This window comes from Sardina pilchardus, chromosome 11 (assembly GCF_963854185.1).
Source record: "Sardina pilchardus chromosome 11, fSarPil1.1, whole genome shotgun sequence".
Taxonomy (NCBI): Eukaryota; Metazoa; Chordata; class Actinopteri; order Clupeiformes; family Clupeidae; genus Sardina; species Sardina pilchardus.
In genome coordinates, this window is record NC_085004.1 from 4,413,606 (window position 1) to 4,436,763 (window position 23,158).

The 23,158-nt window shown below is 45.1% G+C and overlaps 1 protein-coding gene across 3 annotated transcripts; it reads left to right on the top strand.

Annotated features, from left to right (window-relative positions):
* Window positions 1-51: 51 nt before the first annotated feature.
* nedd4a (NEDD4 E3 ubiquitin protein ligase a) lies at window positions 52-22,462 on the top strand. Of its 3 annotated transcripts, none has more exons than XM_062548690.1 (24): window positions 52-1,488; window positions 7,736-7,786; window positions 8,125-8,186; window positions 8,379-8,481; window positions 9,306-9,469; window positions 10,038-10,398; window positions 12,001-12,072; window positions 12,905-13,024; window positions 13,297-13,734; window positions 14,230-14,307; window positions 14,858-14,912; window positions 15,005-15,063; window positions 16,274-16,339; window positions 16,815-17,044; window positions 17,665-17,786; window positions 18,317-18,387; window positions 18,516-18,611; window positions 18,726-18,799; window positions 19,593-19,653; window positions 19,805-19,864; window positions 19,948-20,055; window positions 20,243-20,339; window positions 20,607-20,679; window positions 20,810-22,462. In XM_062548690.1, exons 1-24 carry the CDS (start codon window positions 109-111, stop codon window positions 20,910-20,912), a joined length of 4,104 nt encoding a protein of 1,367 aa, XP_062404674.1. In that variant the 5' UTR covers window positions 52-108; the 3' UTR covers window positions 20,913-22,462. The 3 variants fall into 3 exon arrangements, with proteins under 3 accessions (XP_062404674.1, XP_062404675.1, XP_062404676.1); XM_062548691.1 differs by having other exon boundaries at window positions 13,300-13,734; XM_062548692.1 differs by lacking the exon at window positions 52-1,488 and adding an exon at window positions 7,499-7,543.
* The last annotated feature ends 696 nt before the right edge of the window (window positions 22,463-23,158 follow it).

The window sequence follows — 23,158 nt, forward strand, 5'->3', positions numbered from 1 at the left end:
TGCTGGACCCATAGCAGTTGCTTTGCTTCTGCTGCTGCTTTTTTTTTTAACCCAGATTTTGCAATGTCTTCCTATCGACTCGGTGTCTGGGATTAGAGAGGCAGACGCATGGCTCGCCGGCTACGCTTACATTTCGCGTCGAGGAGGAGCAACACTGACCCTTTGTCAGAGAGCTGTAGTGGCCATGGCGAGGAGAGCGATCTGGGAGCTTCTCCCCGCAGTCCCTCTGAGAGTCTGGCGCACAGCTCCGTCCACATGAAGGTGACTCCAGGGCAGCTGGCCCTGGCTTTGCCTCCACTGTCACCGGAGTACGGTAATTTACAGCGCTACTCGTCCGTATTTATACCCAAGGTTAGTGGCTCGACGAACAAGAAGAGCATTCTACAGATCTCCCTGCAGCCCAGCCGGTCGGGTGGGGAGTCGGAGGGCAGCGCCGGCGATGATGGGGAGAAGGCGGACTGCGAGGGTGGCGTGGGGAGCAGCTCAGACGGGGGCTCGTGTAGCAGTAGCACGGCCAGCGACGCCGGCTACTGCAGCAGCAGCAGCATATTCGAACCTGATCTGCCTGAGAGGAAGGCGGTGGCTGGTGCTGGGGCACGAGCCAGTGAACGGAGCGTACTCCGGCGGAAAACCCGGGTGCCTCTGCGGCGCTGCTCCTCGCTGGTGATCTTCCCACGGAGCCCCTGTAGCACGCCGCCGCTAGCCTCCCCCGTCAGCCCGGCAGCCCTGCCTGTGGTTCCCCCGCCACGAGGCTCCTACCAAACCTCTCACCAACTCCAGCTGTCTCCCAGCGACATCACACAGGATGACCCGCAAGCGACCTCCAAGGGATCTGTCGCCACGGCACTCAGCGGCCTGCGGCTGTCCAAGAGCAGCTGTGCGTCAGCTGAGCTCCGAGGCGCCAGGCCCATCGTACATTTCAACATCCCTCAGCTGGAGAGGCCAGAAGAAAGGAGCGACTGCAGCAAGACGGAGGATAAGTCCACACACATGGAGCGGACTGAGAGGCACTCTAGTGTACTTCTGCACTTTGCCAACCAGTGGGCAGCCCCTTTGACAAAAGAAAATCCAATCGAGACAATGGTGAATGTTGATTCAGGCAACACCCATGATGAGGTTTTGGAGCCCATTGAAAAACCTGAGTCGGGGACCGTAAAACTTTATCGAAGTACCTCTGCTTGCTTGTTGCCAACATCCAAACTGTCAGAGAGGACTAATAATGTGTGGGTAAATACTGGGGAACTAATTGAAGAGAAGGGATGGCATCATGCGTTTCAGCGGAGTATTTCTCTGGAGGTGCCATTGGCACACAGAGGGATTTCATGCCATTTTTCCAAACCAGCGTACAGCAGCCTCAAGAATTACTCTCCCCAGGTTCACATACATGTGTCACGTGGACCTAGGGTAGGAAACACTGGATCCTCAAAGGATATGAACACTAATGAAAAAAGGGATCACTCTCAGACCAACGCTGGAGGAGACACATTAGTAAGCCTTTTCTGCTGTTCTCATGTATTAAATTGCACTGCCAGCATGTTGGTCGTTATCCTTTGGAAGCCAATTGTATAAATAGACTCGCTGCTGAAACAGCAGATATTGTCTATTTCGTAAAGCCAACTTTAAGGACCCCAATATCCATTTCGAAGAACGTGATGAGAGTCAGATTTCAAAATAGAGAAGGTACCAGCTGTTGACAGTAATCAGCATTGGGCCCGCCCATAGCACAGGAAAAAAAACATGGACAGATAAACTGAAACAAATGTGAAACTGGATTTTAGGGTTTCCATAGTTTGATCTTCAAGGGTTTCTAGACAAACGATATCAATGTCTAAATGGCCCAATTAGCCAATTGGTTTAGCTTTCATAAAGGTGAGTTCTTGAAGGCCATGGCTTCCATTTTCAGTTGTGGTAAAGTTTTATTTGGTTTTATTTACCAGTTAATTTACCCCTCGTTCCTATAGAACAGTATATACTGTAGTTCAGTCCCGGAAATAAAGATTATTATAGAGGTCAACTTAAAGAACATGCAGAAACGTGTTGGCGAGTGAAAGACCTTAGTTTGAGCAATATGATCATGCTATCTCCTGCTGTCACAACCTCTGCTTTGCGCATGTTACTGTGTTTACCATAAGACTCAACTCAGCAAACAAGCAAGGGCTAAATTCAGTAACTGAGAGGGTTGTAGCAGCCAAGTCATGTAATTAACAAGCCCAATGTGGACAAACATTCAGAGGTATTCAGTTGCATTACAGTAATGTATCAAGGTGCTGGCGTAGAAACAGAGAGCTGAAAGAGCAAAGGGGAACACCAGATGGAGGAGATGTGGAAAGATGCCCTCTACATCACTGACATATTTCAAATCGGTTTTACTCGTTTCAACTCGATTGGATTTATTTGTTTTATTATTCTGTTAACACGTTCAGTAATGGCTTTAAGTATTTACCAATCGCTAATTATAACAGCTCAAGTTGGCAGGGGTGGAGGGGCTCCTCTGACTAAAAATAAAGCACCTCAAAAATATTCCCTCCGACTCCAGATAGTCTGGCCTGTCACAGCGCTGCTCAGAGCTGCCGATTCAAGTTCAACAACATGATCCAAGTGCAGCGCCCAACCATGCCAGTCATCTGCGTGCCCGGGCAGTCATGGGGGAGGGGGGAATGTGTGGCAGTCATGGGGGAGGGGGGAATGTTTGGGAGCCTTGGAGCCTTTTGCAGTAAAATGGTGGTGTGTTCCCCGCACTGGTGGGTCCCCCAGCCTGGCCATGTTTGTAAAGCATCAAGTGTCAGGAACCATTCCCTTTAGCCTCATGCCCCCCCCCCCCCCCTTTTTTTTTTTTTTGCTTAACAGCTTGTCAAGAATGGCTTACAGCAGCAGTTAGCTCATGCTGTTTCCCTCGTTACCACTAAATTCTTGCCCATGCGTCTCAGCTTGTACAACAGTCATTTCCCGCATATAAGCCGCATTGTGTATAAGCCGCAGGACAGTGTTTTATGCAAGTTTAAAGAAACAAAACCATTAACACCATATTAACTGCCCCCCTGGATTAACCTCATGGCTGAAGAAATTTTGCAAAATCAATGTATAAGCCGCGGCTAATAGTCGAGAAATTATGGTATAGAAGATTAGAGCAGCAACAGCGAAAGGTATTTTGCTTAAATTCAGCATCCATACACCATTACTAACACACATGTAAAGGCCTAAAACTTTACTAGTTGTTCATAATACATTACATGCTACTGACAGATCTATATAGCAGCTAGACCCCAATACTGGATTTTAGATTGTCATCCAGCAGACGGTTGCAATATCAATCGGTCTTCAGTGCACCATCTAGAGATTAAGGAAAGCTCCATCACCTGGTCCCTTTGTGTCTGTCTGCTCTCCACAGTAAGAGATTGTATTTAATATTCTTTTTATTAGTATAACCTTGTAGTGGAATGAATGACCTACCTTGCTCTATTCGATTCAAGTAACTGCCATGCTGTGTTCTTGAAATGGCATGATGCCACTCTTTCGTGTACAATACCAATGCTACAAACTTGTGTCTATCGATAGCAATCCAATGGGCTCTATGCATGAAAGGCTCTACAGGTTTGAACCTGCCGCCATTGCTAGTGTAATTAGGTGCAACACCCAACCGGGTCCATGTAGACACTAATTACATCACCAATAGTGGCAGGTTCAAACACACCTGGCTCCGCCGGAAAAGAAATGAGCGTATTAGAGCCTTTTGTGCATAGAGCGGATACCGTTTCCCTCTCTGGATGCATGTTGGAAAGGCTGCAGCAGATTCAGTCCAGTATTCACAATAAAGTATGGCTTGGCCACAATAGTAAATACAAAAGTGCATTATTATTCCCATGTGGTACAGCAAGATGCAAAATGTCCACAAATAACCACAAATAATAGGGCCGTGAATATTGACAGGAAGCAATTGGGAGAGAGAGATGGAGTGGACTTGGGAAATCACTGCAGGTTGGATCTGAAGTTGAGTCCTGACATGGTACGGACATGGTAGCCACTTGCACCACAGGCCCCCCTGTATCTACTTCACTGTAGGCAAAGAACTCCATGATATTTATCTATTTATCTATGAACCATTTCTGCATCATAATTTATCTGAGATAATAGATCCTGTGAGTTTTCCAGGAGGATTCCATGATTTTCTTGTTTGTAAATGTAGAGCCAACATGTGGATACATCATTCCATACTCTTGGGTAGTGTCCGGATGCTGGTCCTATGGACGTGGCCCTACAGTTAGGAAATCAGGCCCATTTGCCAGCATATTTTGACCCTTAGCTCAGGTCATTTTGTTTGCAGTATGTCATGTGATATTGGTACAGTGTATGTGTACATACCAGACACCAGACATTTTCATCAAACCTTGTTGCAGATTTGAGTTTTAGGTCCACGTCACGTGTCTTGGTTGAATTGGCTGAACATGCTAAATATAGGCACACTGCTTCTAATCAAGGTTACACAAAAATACTTGGCCCAGAACACACACACACACACACACACACACACACACACACACACAAACACACACACACACACACACACACACACACACACACACACACTTGGCCCAGGTTGTTGAGCACCCATATGCTCTCATATGATGCCAACACAAACATGGAGCCTAACTGCAGATTCTAGAGGAAAGGGGTTGAAATCGCATGATTCCACAAGTGCCTAACACTTCAGATGTGGCCTGTTTGGTAGCGTGAGGGGTTAATCTAAACAAACTCTAATGCATATTCTTATTTGACTTCTAGATATGGCACTTGTGCGTTATGCTTTACAGGGATGTTCATAATTCACTGTTTAACCGATAACCGATAAGAAGAGTTTTAACTGATTAACACTTATCAGTTTAATGGTTAAGAAAAAAAAGATAGAAGTTTGCAGGTTGCTAAGCACACAGAACGGATATGAGAGACAGTGGCTCCTCGTTGCGTATGAGTCCTCTCAACTGCTGGAGAGCTAATCAGACGTGTGTCCCCATGCTGGCCACTAGGTGTTATCTTTAGTACCATCTGAGCAGGCATTCTCCGCAGCAGGGCTCACACAGTCTGCTCACAAGACAGCCTGTAGAGATTTTGCTATTTCTGAATGAAAACAAATGAATGCGAGTTGTCCGTTAGATTATGCTATAGTCTTACTATTTTGATGTATGAAAATATCACAACTTTCCATTTTATTAAAATGTTGGCTGTTGATCATTAATTAGATGAAATATACCCGATAACGGAACTGCTTTTCGTTGCAGCACTCTAATGTTAGAAAGTGCCAGTGCCTAGGCTACTTGCTGTTATCATACAAGTTTAACAATATTGTCCATGATAACACAGAATATAGGCTGTCCGACCTGCAGCATCTGTTTTGTTTATCGCACAAACAAGAAGTCTTGCTCATTATTTACACACTTTTGAATGGTTTGCACAAAAAATAGGGCTTAAATCACTTCTAATTTCTGAAGTCCTTTTTATTTAGGCTATGACTTGACTTGGTCATATGTTCTAAATAGGCCTACATTTTCTTATTGATTTATGGTTAATTAAGGAGTGTTTACTATCTGTGAGTGTCCAAAATGTACATCTCTAATGGTTAATTCGAGACCACGAGTTTCTAACATTTGCTTTTTCTTACAAAGAAGTTTCTCTTAACACTTCAGATTGTTGTCCCTACATTTTATTCTGCAAATCGGCATCTATGCTTATTCAAAAGGAAGATGCATGATATTTGTCTGGAGGGTAGATATATGGAGTTGCATGGTTTTATGCTCAATTGTGAAATATTTCAGCATACAAGAAATAATATGTTTGAGCATCAGCCTGTGCCCATGGATTTCTCTTGTGGTTTGACCTCAATTTCTCAGACGAGTGACTGTCCTCCTGGGGGAGCAGCATGAGGTGGAAGTCTTGGAGAACTAAGAACACTTGATTGCACTCTTGTTTGAAAATCTGTGGAATTTCCTTTCAGTGTAGATTTTGCAAAAGGGAAGAACCCAACTTGGATTGTCCCAAGAAGGGAGCAGTGGGGAAGTGGGCACATTCTCTGGCGGAGCTTATTTTGGGAGCACTCTTTTTGCTGAATGAAGTTTTTGTTAAATTTGGGGGGGGGGATAATGGCCGCTAATTGGAAGCTTTTGCTTACTGAGAGAGGGCAGTCAGGCGCTTTGGAGAGAAACCCCAAAAGGCAGCTACTGAAATGAATGGCACCAGCTGGAAACTGTTTCAAACCCATTTTCCTCCAAAAGCCACTGACTTGGCCTGTTTTCCCCTCCAGGATCTCTGCTGTTCGGGAAAATCCAGTCCTATAGCATTGTTACTGTATGTGGAATGTCTTCATTTCTGTTTAAACTCATTGTGATGATTTTCTGATTTGATGTGATTCTCATGCTTGTCATGTCTGGTCTGCTTGTAAGATACAGAGAAAGATAATTATTTTGTTTTGGGAATTTGTAATTACTGCTCATTTGGCATCAAAACAGAGTTATATCAGAGGGCTATTAGTGGGAGTTATGTAATTCCTGTAACTATGAGATAAATATAGTCACAATCATAGTGACCACTCTCACAGCGTTATTTCACAGACCCCCAATTTCACCTGTACACAGCTGTCTCTGTTAGATCTGGCCAGTTGGGTGAAACGAAACATGGCCAGACTATCAATAATCTGACTGTGCCTCTCAGCAGCCTGTGCTTGTCTTAGAGCTTGCCCACCTACGCAAACACCTGAGAGATAACAAAAAACTTGGATTCAAGATGATTGTGTCACTGAACTGTTTTACACTGACCTGTGCACATAACGTACCCACCAATTGACCAGCTGAGTTTGGCAGCTTGTGACGAATCACTTCTTGCTTGCTTGTTTTGAATATGTTTTGAGCATGAAGCTTTGTTAACCTACCCCGTGTTTAGAGCTTGAGTTGTGTAGGGGTACTGTACAGTGTTGATACTGTAAATGGGGGTAGCTGTTTGTGTGTGGAATATGTATGTGAACAGAGTTTCGTTTGGGAGAGTTTGGGTTTAACTTCATCTGTTTAAATCTTGTGGTCACAGAGAACATGTTTTATAATATTTGCTATATGCCACTTGAAACAGTGCCTTGTTAATGATCACTAGTGAGACTTCCCGTAAGTGCTTCCTTTAAATCAGTTGATATTGAGAATTGGATATTGAGAACACAGTTTTGATGTGGCCAGATTTGACTTGGTGGACTTGTCCTTCTTTTTATTAGTTTTTATTATTACCTCCACCAAAGGATTTCTTTGTTTGTGTGTCTGTCTCTTTGTCTAGCTGTTTGCGGGCACAATTACAAAAAAAACCTACTACATAGAGGAACTGCTCAGAATAGCAGGGTGGATCCGCCAGTTATTGTTTGCTAACATTGCAAAATAGGGCACTTTGCCTTGATTTAAGGTCCGTCATATCTCAGTACACTTCCCAGTGTGCACATTGAGGCTATGGAATGGCATCTCTTCCTTGTTCATAGTTTAGCACAGTGACAGATTTGATTGATTTCCGTGCCATTTCGGTTTGTTTTTTTTCCCTCTTTTGTTTCTTTCATAATCATTCACCATTGATTATACTCATTCGCCAAATCCCAATGATTTAAAACTGTTCAAACAATATGTTTGCTCTAGACTCTATGTCTCACATACACTTTCTCTCTTAACTTAACCGAACTAATGCAGTCAGCATGTGCCTGGTGTGTTCTTTCTTTCAGACGCGAGATGACTTTCTGGGCCAGGTGGATGTGCCTTTGCACCAAATACCAGTGAGTCCTTTATATCTTTGAAGCCAGCATCACAGATATTATGATATTACTGCACAGTATCTCAATACATTTTGAACAATGAACAATGTGTTTGTGTGTGCCATGACTTCAAACTGTGTTGTTTTCTGAAATGGTTGGTTCCACATCATTGTATCTACTTTGCTTTGGAAAAACAACGCTTTTGGAAAACATTTCCTGATGTGTGGTGTCATAATAAACACTTACACCCGCATTGTTCTCTTGTCAATCAGTGTTTCAGCCATGCATGCACAGCCCTGATGTGCTTTGTGCCTAAAAATATCAATGAAGTTGATCAGCTTTTTTTGTTTTTTTTTCAGACAGAAAATCCTAACACAGAGAGACCATACACATTTAAGGATTTTCTCCTTCATCCGAGAAGGTTTGTGTTTTGTTATAACTGCGTATGTTGGTGTGTTTCTTATATATAAATCTGTTTGTTTGTTTGCTAGCTAGTTAGTTATATGGGCCATATAATCAAGACTTTATGCTAAAATACTTTGTAATGTATGGCCTGCTATCTGTGTTTATCCTGTCATGACCATAATTTGTGCTTTTGTCTCTTTGGGAGCAGCCACAAATCCAGAGTGAAGGGCCACCTACGTCTCAAGATGACGTACCTGCCCAAGAACAGCGGCTCAGAGGAGGACACCAGCGAGCAGAATGAGGACCTAGATGTGAGCTCCCATCCTCTGATCCGTTACCCCCCTCAAGCACACACAGCCAGTCCTTATGAAGCAGCCCAACACATGTTACATGTTACATGTGTGTTTTGGCTCCTGCTCAGCTATTTAGCCATGAAACGTATCGGACGTGTAGGTTTCTCACAGCCAGGAACCTGGGACATGCCAGACCTGTCCAACCAGAATTTACTGGAAAGCAGCATGTCTCTGACGAATCGCTGCTATCTTTGGGAGGTGCTTATTGATGAAACCAGCCAGTCATCATTCTTCAGCAGGTTTAATGTAATTACTGCCCAGGAACACTGCGTCCCAGCAGGCCCAACTATATTTATCCCCTCTACACCCCTCACACCCTTCAGAGCCCTCCTTAGCAAGGCCTGTGGTAGCAATATCGCTTTTCCCCTGATTACCGTCATTTCCCCACTATTAGCCACTATTAACTTATACATTGATTTTGCTCCATTTATTCAGCTATGAGGTTAATACAGGGGGGCAGTTAATATGGTGTTAATATGGTTTTGTTTCTTTTAAGTTGCATAAAACACTATACTGCGGCTTACTGTATATCTTTAGAGCACACATGTGACGATTACGATACTTGACCTCCACCTGCTGCGTGTTTCTCTCCGAGCTGAGTCATGTTTGGTGTTAACACGACTACCACAAAGCCACTGGCCCGGGCTCAGTGCTGGCTGGGTGCTCACTGCTAATGGTTGAGGTCAGGGCGCGTGGCCGTGAGGTGGGCGCTCTGACCCTGGGTCAGCTGTTAAATAGCACGCGGGGCTGAGACTGAGCAAGCGTCTGTTCTCCACCCACAGCCAGGCTGGGAGTTTCTGGAGAGTCAAGATATGTCCGGCCCTCGGCACAACCACCAGCTGCCTGCTCTGCCCCCTGGCTGGGAGGAGCGGCAGGACAACCTGGGCAGGACCTACTACGTCAACCACGAGAGCAGGACCACGCAGTGGCAAAGACCCACTCTACAGTACGTCCTCCACCCTTCTCCTCCTCCACATGCATGCACTTCAGGCTCAATGGCAAACCCTAAAGCACTACATGACCGGCCATTCAAACTTCTAAACAAGTTTGGCAAATTCTAAACTTCTAAACAAGTTCTAAACAAGTTTGGCAAATTGATATAGAAGTGTGCCAGGGCAATACAAGTGGAACTATTTCATATTAGTAAAACTGTTAGTAAACTATTAGTTAAACTATCTAAAAGTGCTCACAACATTCATCTGTTCATCGTATTATTTTTGATTTTCTATGGAGTGCTCACAACATGCCTCTACTCATGGTACTATTGTTGTTTGTGTGGTGCTCACAACATGCCTCTACTCATGGTGTTATTGTTGTTTGTGTGGTGCTCACAACATGCCTCTACTCATGGTGTTGTTGTTGTTTGTGTGGTGCTCACAACATGCCTCTACTCATGGTGTTATTGTTGTTTGTGTGGTGCTCACAACATGCCTCTACTCATGGTGTTGTTGTTGTTTGTGTGGTGCTCACAACATGCCTCTACTCATGGTGTTGTTGTTGTTTGTGTGGTGCAGGGACAGCCAGGTAGAGGCGGAGCAGCGGCAGCACAGTCACCTGGAGGCCCAGCGGGCGTTCATCACGCGCCGGCAGATCTCGGAGCACGAGGAGGTGGCGGGCGAGCGCCGCGAGTCTCCCGAGAGCTGGGAGATCATCGCCGAGGACGACAACGTCGCCGTGTTCAGCGCCAGCTCCAGCGTGGGCCCCGGTGTGGTCCTCGGCTCCAACGAGCGCTCGCCTCCGTCCCCCCACTCCCCGCGCTCCCCCCGCTCCCCCTGCTCCCCGCGCTCCCCCATGGCGTACTCCTTCTGTGACGAGCTGAGCCGCCTGAGCACCAGCGCCGCCGCCACCCCCACCGACAGACGCACCTCCCTCACGGTGAGACCAAAGCTCCTTCATAGATAGATACTTTATTGATCCCCAAGGGAAAATTCAAGATTCATTACTGACCAGATAGCGCAACGTAATGCATCTCTATGGAAGCAAGATTCAAACAGTTCCTGTCTGCTTATTGTAAAGAGGCGCGTCGCAAAGACATACGGTAGTCATAGTGGGATATCGATCGGCAAGCAGTTCAGTTCACATATAACGTCACTTTCTAGGTCTGCTTAAAGGGGGATTTCGCCCCCCCTTCCCTTTGCGAACGCGGAAATGGTTGAACGTTTGCGCCTCTCGCTCCGCTTTAACCCTCTCTGGTGAGACCACCACCACCCTCCCACTAGCAATCAGAGTCCTCCAGTGGTGGGGGTAGAGTGGGACTGTGATGTGAGACTGATTTAATTAAGCGTGAGGTCAACTTGAGGTGAGTCTTTAAACATCTTTGACCCGAGTCCCAAAACATGAACGGAGAACATTAAGTAACTCACTCCAAGAGGAGTCACTGAGGAACCGAGTCTCGACTGTGACCTCTCGGCGTTAATGGACACTCGACACCGTAGACGCTCCTCAGAGGACTACAGGGGACAAGGGGGGATGTAGAGCTGGATCACAGAGTTAAAATAGCTGCTTCCGTTAGTGTCCTGATTGGATTTCATTATTTAGTCATTTAATGAAGACAAACTAACACTGGACTCACATTTGCCTTCTTTGGCTGATTAAAGATCAGATGTTCTGCTGCATTCTGAGTCCTTTGGTAATAGTCTCAATACACAAGCAGGTAGCTAACAGTGGATTGTGATAGTCCCGTTTGGATAGAACAGTAGCCTGCACAAGACGTTGTGAGGCTTATTGTGTCAAATAAGGTCTGAATTGCCTAATATTGTATAGGATATACCGACATGACTTTGTGACTGAAGAAGGATATGTGCTCAGAGAAATTTAGTCGGTCATCAATTGTGCTTCCCAAGTTACATGCATGTTGGTGTTGGTGACGATGAGACAAGATGCTGATCTGCTGGGGAATAGCTGGGAATTCCAAATTCTCAGTGTGGGAGAGATTAGGCTGCAGGTCGTCGTCTTCATTCGGACTGAATAAATCATTATCCCGATTTCCCGAAGGCAAACAGAAACCGGATCAGAAATTGTAGTCATCAGGTGGGCGGTAAATAGAATGTCACCCGCATAGCAGAGAGTGGCCAATCCGTGGGAGAGAAGGATCTCACCCAAGGAAGTGGTGTAACTAGAGAAAAGAAGTTACGTATAAAGATCTTAACTGTTTCATATTTTTCTGAATAACAAGGGAGCCACACCAGGTGCGTAACTGAAGCGTTCAGTTCGCGACACGTCTGTTGCAGAAGTTAATAATCACTATAATCGATGGAAGTAGCTATACCAGCCGCGACAGTGGCGCGTACATTAAACAAAAAATAGTCCAATCTTCTAAAATGGATTTGACACGTTGCGAACAGAAGGCTTCAGTCACGCGCCTGGTGTAGCTCCCCTGTAAATGTCCTAATTCTGTCTCCCCGTGTGTGTCTTGGTTGACTATTGTTGTGGAGGGGCCCCAGTGTGAGTGTAACCCTGTTCTCTGCTCTGTTGCAGCCACAGGGCCATTCTAGCCGCAGAGGAAGTGGGCAGACTCTGACAGCAGAAGAACATCCTGTTCACCCAGTGGTATGTATCCACTCAGCTTGTCAAACACAATACGTCTTCATTTGTGTGCGCTGAAGGATCCTATTTTTACTGCTCTCATTAGATTCCGAGCAAAGCAACCAATTTCCCTGTTAACCATCTTGTTGTAGAGGACGAGTCTACCACATTATCACATCGACACTATTGTGGTGGCTGGAGTTCAGACTGAAGGGCTTGTGCTCTTGCGTGCGTGCGTGTGCCGGTGTGTGTGTGTGCCGGTATGTGTGTGTGCCGGTGTGTGTGTGCCGGTGTGTGTGCACGTGCGTGCTGAGTGTGCAGTTGCCTGGTTCGATTGAAGCCATCTGCGGCTGCCCCATATAGTCTCCCAGACTCCAGATGCAATGTGTCTGGGCCATTTTTCATCTGAAGCGGAAACGGCGTCCAAATCCAATGCAGCTCCTGGGAGAATGGGAGCTTTTGCCAGTGATTTAGGGGGATATTGTCCACTGAAGGCTGCTAGTCTATTTTAAGACCACCCCAGCAGGCATTCTTACATCCCTTGTCTGTTTTCCCCTCTCTTATTTCACTCTCCTTTTCTCTCCTCCCTCCCTTCTCTCTCTCTCTCTCTTCCCCTCCCTCCTCCCTTCTCTCCCTCTCTCTCTCTCGGTCTGTCTCTCTCTCTCTCTCTCTCTCTCTCTCTCTCTTCCTCTCTCTCTTCCCCCCCTCCTCCCTTCTCTCTCTCTCTTTCCTTCTCTCTCTCTCCCTCTCTCTCTTCCCTTCCCTCCTCCCTTCTCTCTCTCTCTCCCTCTCTCTCTCTCTCCCTCTCTCTCTCTCTCCTCTCTCTCTCTCTCTCTCTCTCTCTCTCACACGCTAGTTGCTGCCCACATCTACAGGCCTTCCCCCAGGCTGGGAGGAGAAGCGGGACTCTAAGGGACGGGTTTACTACGTCAACCACAACAACAGAACCACTGCATGGACGCGACCACTCATTCAGGTAGAGCTCTCCAACTGCTCGTAGTCCTTTTGATTCTCACCTCAATGCTGAGCCTCACGTCAGCAGATGGCTTTCTTTTATGAGATCCTAAATGTCTTCCTCGTCTTAATGTCAATGTCGTGTGTTAAATGTGTGTTAGTTTAGTGAAGGAAGTGTGTTCTGTGCAACATTTGTAATAACGTATAAGCTACACAGCTGTTGATTCTAGAAATGTTTTGTTGATTTCGATCGTTCCTTCTGACCTAAAGGCTTGTCTCTTCTGTGTCTCTCAGCAGACGACTTCCGAGGCGGCCCAGGCTGCGTTGTCTCAGGCCGGTCTGTCCCAGGCTGCCTTGTCTCAGGCTGGTGTGTCCCCTGCAGCTCTGTCTCAGCCCAGCTCGTCCCCTGCAGCTCTGTCTCAGCCCAGTCCATCCCCGGCTGTGTCGTCTCAGCCCAGTGTGTCCCCTGCAGCTCTGTCTCAGCCCAGTCCGTCTCCGGCGGGGTTGTCTCAGCCCAGTGCGTCCCCGGTGGTGATGTCCCCGGCTGCTGCGGCCATGTCGCTGCCGTCCGGGCACCAGACGTCCGTGCGCTCTCCCGAGGTGTCTCCGCAGAACACCCCCGGCCCGCAGCAGGCCTACGAGTGCGGCTTCCTGCCCAGCGGCTGGGAGGTGCGCAGTGCCCCCAACGGAAGGCCCTTCTTCATCGACCACAACACAAAGACCACCTCATGGGTGAGACCTGAACCACAATGTGGCCGGTTAACTGACCGTTGGAATGACTGATTTCCGATAACACATAATATGGCATGCGACTAAACAAACAAGGCACAAGTTATCAGAATGGTCAGCAACACGTATCAACAACACAACTTTTGATGCGTACTGAATATACTTAGTCAAGAACAGCGTAATTGCTGAGCTTGGCATTAGGCATTATTCACCTTAAGCAAGGTCCTTCGGACATACGGAAACTCACTGTAGGTTTCTTCCTGGCTTTTTGAGTGTTTTCTTTGGCACCAGGCAAAATTCCTGGAATGTCTTTTGTTTTAAGCTGCTACCCTGTTGCTTAACCATGCCCTTGCGTATGGGTGTGTGTTTGTGTTGTGTGTGTGTATATATGTGAGTCATGAGGCATTATTGTCATACCTCTCTGCTGTACATTTCCATGGCATTCACTCCAGCTTCCTGTTTGTCTCACCCACTTCCTGTTTACATGACTCCATGCAGGAAGACCCTCGGCTGAAAATCCCTGTGCACATGAGGAAACAGCCCTCACTTGATCCTGGTGACCTGGGACCATTACCAGTAAGTCACCGCTCCCGCAGTCACTTGCCGTTTGTGTGTGCATGCACCACACAACACATCTCACATTAGTTCTTCTATAGAGGAGTACAATAGAACAGGAGATTCTACTAGAGACTGTAGAGAGTACGCGAGATGAAAAGGGCAATGTCGGAAAGGTGTTAAAAAATATTTTTTTTTTTCAATCGTAAGCCTGTGTTCTCTTTGTTCTTTGTGTTTCAGAATGTTGTTCTTCAGACTGTTTTTTTAGTGTGAGAGCTCCTAGACCACTTGCACATTTTCATTTTGTTGTTTGTTATCGTGTAGGACTTCTATTTAAACATGATGTCTGGAATGCGTCAATAGAATGCGTTACATTTTTATCTGTCAGAGTGTGGGGGTACACAAGCCAAGTCAGGATGTAGGTGGTAGTACGCGGAAAAAAAAGTTTGGGGAGCGCTGCCATAGACCGTGTGTGTCTAAAGGAACTCCAGGGGAGTGAGCATGGCATGTGTGGTCAGAGCTAGTGTGGTGTGTGACCATCTGAAATCTGTTCACGTTGTCTCTTCCTCAGCCTGGCTGGGAGGAAAGAGTCCACAGCGACGGGCGGATATTCTACATAGATCACAGTAAGCAAATGTTCAGCATATGTTTCTATGTTCGAGCGTGTCTCTGGGATCCCCACACGGACCATTACATAGTTGATATGTTGTTCCCACAGACACCAAGACCACCCAATGGGAAGATCCCAGACTACAGAACTCGGCCATCACAGGACCAGTAAGTCACATGACCTGCTCGCATTGTTTATTCATTCCGGGGATTTCCCTGGCAAAGACTCATTGGTGATCTCATGCACTAGGACTAGGTCATAGTCTATTTCAAGCACAAGTTATAGATGATACCCAGGACATGTTGGAGCTCTTGGCAAGCCGTGAAGTTATATAAGATGAGAAAGATATTATATGAGATAATGAAGAGAACTTGGAAGGCCTTGTAGGGAAGATTTGTTTGGAACCTGTGAAAGAGGGTAGTTGCCACGTAATGCCATAAGAGGTCTTGAATAGTATTTGATTAGTTGTATTATCGAAAAGCTTGCCAGTACTCATGAGGATGTTACGATTGGCGTTTCTTCACTGAAAGCATCCCTAAATCAGTAACTCCCTAAGAACCTGTGCACTCCATCTAAGAAATATTTCAATTTCAATTTAATGTCGCTTATAGAGCGCCAATACATTACACATGTCTCAAGGCGCTTTACAGAGTGTTAGACATTCAAAGAGAGCCCATGAGTAACAGGGGCAAGGAAAAACTCCCTAGAATTGGAGATACATATAGGAAGAAACCTCAGACAGACCCACGACTCAAGGGCCCAACCCATCTGCCTTGGGTCAGTTACAGTACAGTCATTTGTAGTTTGAAAGTTACAATGAGAATGAACGTTCAAATAGTCCAGTGTAGGGAATAAATTGTCCATTAGTAATCCATTAGTTATTTCGGAAGGTGATGGGTCGCTGAGATCCGAGGGCAATATGCAAAGCAATGTGTTCTACCTATTTATTGATACAGTCATTTCCTGTGTATTAGCCACATTGTGAATAAGCCACAGGACAGTGTTTTATGCAAGGTAAAAGAAACAAATCCGTATTATATTAATACCATATTAGCTGCCCCCGTGTATTAACCTCACATACATTTTGCGTACTCAATGTATAAACTGTGGTTAATAGTTTTTAATCGGGAATTACGATAATGAGCTCTGTATAGGAAATTGCGAGGCATCTTTTGCACACACTTGTCCTAAATCAAGCCCTTTGGCTTTGATGCTGATTTTAGAAGGCTACAGACCTAGTCTGGGATAGCCAGTGTCCGGCTTAGGCATTTAACAGATTAGAAGTGGTTGTGGCAGTTTTGTGGTGTTCTAAAAATTAACAATCCTAACTGAGCATTTCTTAATTAATTCAATTTTCACTGCTTTTGTCTTGTGCAGGCAGTGCCTTACTCCAGAGATTATAAGCAGAAGTATGAGTATTTCCGGAAAAAGTTGAAGAAACCGGTAAGGACCGCATACAAACATATGCAATTCATTACACTCTAATTTTACTGTTTGTTAGTTCAGCCACAAGAGCTGAAGCTTGATGATTAAGTACCTATAATTTAAGGCATAGAAATCCACTGTGTGAAGGAGACTACAAAAACAAACTCTTCTACTCTAAAATACCACTCTACATGGCTAAGCAACTCTACTTACTAAGTATGTTTTTTCCCCTCACCCTTCCTCTCTCTCTCTGTCTGTCTTTGTCTCTGTTTCCCTCCTTCTTGGGGTCTCTGTCTGTGTTGGCTGCTCTTGGGGTCTGTGTGTGTGTCGCCTGCTCTTGGGGTCTGTGTGTGTGTCGCCTGCTCTTGGGGTCTGTGTGTGTGTTGGCTGCTCTTGGGGTCTGTGTGTGTGTTGCCTGCTCGTGGGGTCTGTGTGTGTGTGTTGGCTGCTCTTGGGGTCTGTGTGTGTGTCCTGCTCCCTCCTGCCCTCTCAGGTGGACGTGCCCAACCGCTTTGAGATGAAGCTGCGCAGGAACGCAGTGCTGGAGGACTCGTACCGGCGCATCCTGTCCGTCAAGCGGGCCGACGTGCTCAAGGCCCGCCTCTGGGTCGAGTTTGAGGGAGAGAAAGGCCTCGACTACGGCGGGGTGGCCAGGGAGTGGTTCTTCCTGATCTCCAAGGAGATGTTCAACCCCTATTATGGGCTGTTTGAGTACTCTGCCACGTGAGTATGATTTCTGTGCTAATCTCATAAGACCTAGACAGCGCATGTCTTTGATTTTTCTACAGTGTGTTACCCCATTTGCTGATAAAGGACTGTGGCCAAATAGACCCATCTCTCAGCAGTGTTTGATTTGGTTTCATCTCCTAGCGGTGGACAATGAGCCCCATTCATCTCGGCTTGGCCATGTTTTCCGTCTTGTGTAATGCATCTTCTTGGAATTAGACACAGAAGAAATGGCATGAGCAGAGCCAAGTGTTCGGAGTGGAGCTTGTTTTCCTGCTTCACCCACTTATTAAGAGATAGATGCATCATTAATAGCACGTGTTCGGAGTGGAGCTTGTGTTCCTGCTTCACCCACTTATTAAGAGATAGATGTATCATTAATAGCATGTGGGAGGATGGTGATGACTGCCTGAAATTCAGAAATGAAAAGGGGATTTATTCACATGTAATCACAGCCACTCATAAAATGTTTACCAGGAAATAAACAATTGCATTGAGTTCTTGACATGCTTGTAAATCTGAAGATGAAAGTCCTGCCTAATTACAGTGGATGAATGCCCAGTGAGTGAAGTCACAGATGGCAGCGTGAGAATAATGTTTGTTGTGTGCCTGTGCAGGGATAACTACACACTGCAGATTAACCCCAACTCTGGCCTGTGTAACGAGGACCACCTGTCCTACTTCAAGTTCATTGGTCGTGTGGCTGGCATGGCTGTCTATCATGGCAAGCTGTTGGATGGTAAGTGTGGGTAGTTGTGTTCTTTCGTCAGTAGACCTCTGAAGTTTGCCTACAATAAGGAACCAAAGCTGCCATCTTTGGTCATATAAGGAGATCTGGGTGTTAATTGAAGCTAACAGCCTATGGTCAGTTGCATTGTAAGTTAGCTCTGGGGTAGCAAAGTTCAAAGTGTACCGTCTTCACCTACTGAAGATCACAGTATCCGCTCGAAGGCAGAGCACAGAACTGTGCAGAGCATCTTTCTTCGTCCCCGCAAGAGTTAAACAGGATAATTCAAAATCCCCGTGTTATTTTCCCTTAGAACAAATCTCAGGACACCGCATCCCCTTATTTGAACAAAGATGGTAGCTTTTTTGAGGCGAGCTTCAGAGGTCTATGATTAGGTTGTCTCTCTGCTCAGTGGGGGTGTGTTGTTACAGTAGGCAGGTGTGAGCTCTCGAACTGGAGGATGCCCTCTTATCCTTATTCTTTTATTATATCTTTTTTTAATATGAAGGTGTTGATTTGCCTTTTTTTCCTTTCACCCTCAGCCTTCTTCATCCGCCCGTTCTACAAGATGATGCTGCAGAAGTCCATCACGCTGCAGGACATGGAGTCTGTGGTGAGTTCAGCAGCACGCCGCTAAACACCATCTGAATGTGCAATGCAGGGCAGCACAGCATCTGAATGTGCTTCTGGGTCGCTGGTGTAAGTGTGTGTGTGTGTGTGTGTGTTCATATGACCCCACAGGACAGTGAGTACTTTAACTCGCTGAAGTGGATTCTGGATAACGACCCCACAGATCTGGACCTGAGGTTCACCATCGATGAGGAGCTCTTTGGCCAGGTGGGCACATGTCCAGCCCTCTAGAGGCTGTTGAGTACATTACAACCATGTGGGTTTAGGTGCTGCAGGTGAATACGTGTGTGGGGCTTCATTAACATGGACTCTTGTTCGCAGACTCACCAGCATGAGTTGACTCCGGGAGGGGCTGACATCATTGTCACTGACCGCAACAAGAAGGAATACATACAGTGAGTATTATCGCCACCTAGTGGATGACAGACGCAGTAGTCACCCTGCCACTAAACTGTGCTAGGGCACGTTGCTGCCCACATTTCATTTTACTTTGTTGTAGTGCTTTAATATCCAGTCACAAGTTATTATATGCTATTTACTGTTGCACTTTATTTACTATTGAAATGTTTGCAATGTATTTGTGACCTGATCTGGCTAAATGAATCCCAGTGATCCAAAATTCTAAATTGAGATTTTGGGATCAGTGGACAGAGGACACCACGAGCTTTAAAACGATATCCTGGTCAGAATCATTTCTTGATTTTTTTTTTTTTTTTTTTTTTTTTTCAAGAAACAGCATTTTGAGTTATGGCCTCCAGCCATCTTATTCCAATTGAAAAAGTAACTTTACATTCTTGTCTTGACTAAGAAACTTCCATAATAAATCCATAATAAATCCATTTCCAATGCATCTTCTTTCATATAATACCAAAAAAAAAAACTATGATCAAATGTCCAATGATTTTTGAAGTAATCATCCTATATCTCAAAGTTAGAATGTGCAATTTGTGACTCATTTTGTCAGATCGGTCACATATTATTTGATATAAAAGGAATCGCAAACACTGAAGGATTTTTTTTTTTTTTTTTAATGATAAATAAATAAGTAATAATAATAATGCCGTTGATGTGTGTGAGTGTGAGATTTGTATATGTAGAAGAGATGGTCTTGATACACTTGACAGTAGCAGTTTTGTTGTGTCCTCATTTGTCATGACAAACACTTCCCTTTTGTGTTGTGTCTGACAGTCTGGTGATGCAGTGGAGGTTTGTGAATCGCATCCAGAAGCAGATGACTGCTTTCAAGGAGGTGAGAACTGCTGTCCAATCTATATATTTTACTTTCATACACCATTAAACTAATCATTATCTCAGCAAATATGCCCGGGAAATTGCCATGGAAAAGAAAATGCTCTGTCTGATATCTGTGTCTGAGGTGCTTGTTTCATCTCTCTTTACAGGGCTTTTATGAACTCATACCACAGGACCTCATCAAGATATTTGATGAGAATGAGTTGGAGGTAAAATACTGACACTATTTCAATAATAATTAACAAGGCTGTTCCTTTACTTGCTTGTCAAATATTAATATTATATCTTCCAGCTGCTAATGTGTGGTCTGGGAGATGTGGATGTGAACGACTGGAGAGAGAACACCAAGTACAAGAATGGCTACAGCCCCAACCACCCCGTCATCCTTTGGTTCTGGAAGGTACAGCGCTCTCTTCTGTAAAGGCCTCAGCCACTCAGGTCCTAGTAACTGTAGTCTGGCTGCGCGTCAGCTCTAGATTCCTTTAGTGTGAAGCGTAGTGTGTGTCATGGCCGGAGGTCAGAGTGGCGCTGGTCAGGCCTGCTGCATGTAGCGGGGCTTCTCTTTAACGCCTGCCCTCCTCACACAGGCCGTGCTCCTGATGGACGCAGAGAAGCGCATCCGCCTGCTGCAGTTTGTGACGGGCACGTCCAGAGTGCCCATGAACGGCTTTGCCGAGCTCTACGGTGAGTTCACTTGGCCACTACGTCTTATCTAGTGAGAGTTATCAGTTAGTTATCAGATGCTCTTTTGAACCACAATATTTGGGAATGTGCAGGAATAAAATAATTAACATTTGGTTTGTTGCCCAGTCTGTGTAAAAGACAAACAAAAGCGCACTTTCGAGTTTCGAGTTGCAGATACTGCATTTTGGCTTTGTAGGGCACAGTCAATGAATGTTCTATAATGTATTCTGATGAATGTTATCTATGTATCCTTTGCTGGACCCACAGGCTCCAACGGGCCACAGTTGTTCACCATTGAGCAGTGGGGCACACGAGAAAAGCTCCCCAGAGCTCACACATGGTAAATATGATCTTCTGTTCCTAATAGACACCATTCACCATTCATTAACCTGATGCCATATCATGCAACTCCCTTTAAATTGTTCCTCCTGTCCGTCTCGCTCTCCCTATCTCTCCCCATCTCTCTGAAGCTTCAACCGGTTGGACCTGCCTCCCTACGAGTCTTTTGAGGAACTGCGAGAGAAGCTGCACATTGCGATTGAGAACGCCCAGGGCTTTGACGGCGTGGACTAACTCTCCTGCTCCTGTGCCTGACTCCGTTTGGGAGATTGCAAACGTCTGTGTGGCGCGTATGGAGCGACACCGGGGGGAAGTGAAGACCTCTCGAGTGGACTCAGAGACGGGAGGGGGGGGGGGCGGGCGGGATGGGGGGCATGTGTGGACAGATCCCCCCGCCACAGTGAGACTCCTGACGTGGGGCCCTGAGCTCTACTCTACCCTTCCTGCTGCTGAGACATTTGGAGAGGGCAGAGAGGGGAGTGTACCACTATCTTAACTATATATCACCGCTCGTCTTGGAGGTTTACAGAAATCAGTTTTGAATGCCATGTACATATATCTGTATACAAATCAAATGTATGCTATTCTGAAACATCTGTAGATGCTTTTTAAGTATGCCTTGCAGCAAACAGATACAGGTGTAATCATTATCGCTGTATGTTTCAGTGTAAACATAATCTCGGGAAAGCCGCACTTTGCCAAGTGGGTGCACTAGTTTAGATAAACAACTGCCTTTCTTAGATGATCAGGTTTTCTGGTAATACAATAATATTATCCCTTCAGTAAGGTTTGATATAAGCATATTGTCAACATGTACAATCACAGTTAATATCAAAAGATCTGATAGTATCAAAGTTCTTTTCTCTGATAATAGTATCAAAGTTGTCTTTTATAGTACTTTATTCTGTGTGAGTTTGAAAGCTAGGACCAGACCTAAACTTGAAAACTACTTTCTGTTTGAAGCTGTCAGTGGATATTCCTCTTTAAACTAAACAGTCAGATGCCGGTTGTGTCGGTCTCGTGATCTCAGCTGATGGGCTGCTGCTTGCTGCCGTAATGCTGGCGGCTGTGTTCTCTGCACAAAGTATTGTGCTTTGTGCCGTCATGGCTTTCTACTCCACAGCATCCCTTTGGAAACAGGTTTGTAGGACCTGTTACAAAAAACACACGTTTACACTCTTCTGTCTGTTTACAGATGACTCAAAATGTGCTTGACTTCTTTCACTTTTAATCTACTTTTATACTCGTTTTAGTTAGTTTGTTTTGTTTTGGTTTTGCCGTTTTGGAAATTCAGGCACTTTTTAAAAAGAAAGGACAAAAGGAACTTTTTAAGTCTTACTTGATCTCTGCCAATCAGCTCTATGAAATTGCTGTTAAGTATCTTGGCTTGACCTGTACATTTGACACGAGTTAATGTTTACATGTAAACATTGCTGATATTAAGCACATTCTTTCCCTCACCTGTAATTTACCTTGACTGTTAAATTACAATGCCTTTAATTGTAAGATAAGCTTTTATCGAAGTTGAATTGTAATAAAGAAAGTATTGTTAAATATCATTCAAATATTGTATAATTAAGAGTTATGTCAAGATAGATTGCATAATTTATACAGATCTGTCCATTTGGATGGCGTCAAGAAGTGCATTTTGTATCAGTGTGGAAAGGATGGAAGGAAGTACCTTATTTAGGTTGAAGGAATTGTTGATTTGTTTTTCCCCTGGCATGCCAAAGTCATTGCCATATTTTTGAAAAAAGAATAAAAGAACGTTTCTCTTCATCTGACTATGTAACAATTTGTTCTTATTTTGCAATGCTTCAACTCCTGTTGGTCTCAGGAAGCTACTGGATACAGCGCTTCATTGCTATGTTATGGTTATGGTTATTGTTATTTAGCAGATGCCTTTGTCCAAAGCGTAGCGTTGTTCAAAGCTGAAGGGGGTTATATACTGACATCGTACATTTTCTACTCTTACAGTACTCTTTGTTCTCTGTCTTTGCAGTGGTAAATGCAGCTAACATGTTTGCTCAATCTCTGTATATCAGTGGTGATTCTAAGTTAAACCACTGGGTGGCGTTTTGTATCACAAAGTAACTAGGCAAATGCACTGAACTGTTACGCCTGGAAAAGTTGGTGTCAGTTGAGATTCAACGTCCAATGGAACATCCCTATTTATGGACATTCACTTACACTATTTGGCAGTTTACAAATCTCTGACAACATCTGATAACACTCGCATCCAATATCAAATTTACTCTACATGTATACCATGAAAAATTAAGCAAGCAACCAATACGAAACTGGAAGGATGACATACAGCAACAATAACAAGAAGTTTAGGACCAAGTATGTTTTCAGTTAAATGGAGTTTTCTAGATTGGGGCTTTCAACCAGGATTGCAAGTGGCCTCTTCCTCTGTCTCTCCTCCCCAACCCCCCAGGATTGGGGGAACTCTGAAGGGTGGCCTCCCCCCACCCCAC

What these genes read in the sequence shown, in the direction of transcription:
- nedd4a (XM_062548690.1), top strand. Translation starts at nt 109, where the DNA reads ATGGCTCGCCGGCTACGCTTACATTTCGCGTCGAGGAGGAGCAACACT. An exon ending in ACTCGGCCATCACAGGACCA is followed by an intron (nt 15,064 to 16,273) that starts GTAAGTCACATG and finishes TGTCTTGTGCAG; the next exon opens with GCAGTGCCTTACTCCAGAGA. An exon ending in AGATGACTGCTTTCAAGGAG is followed by an intron (nt 19,654 to 19,804) that starts GTGAGAACTGCT and finishes CTCTCTTTACAG; the next exon opens with GGCTTTTATGAACTCATACC.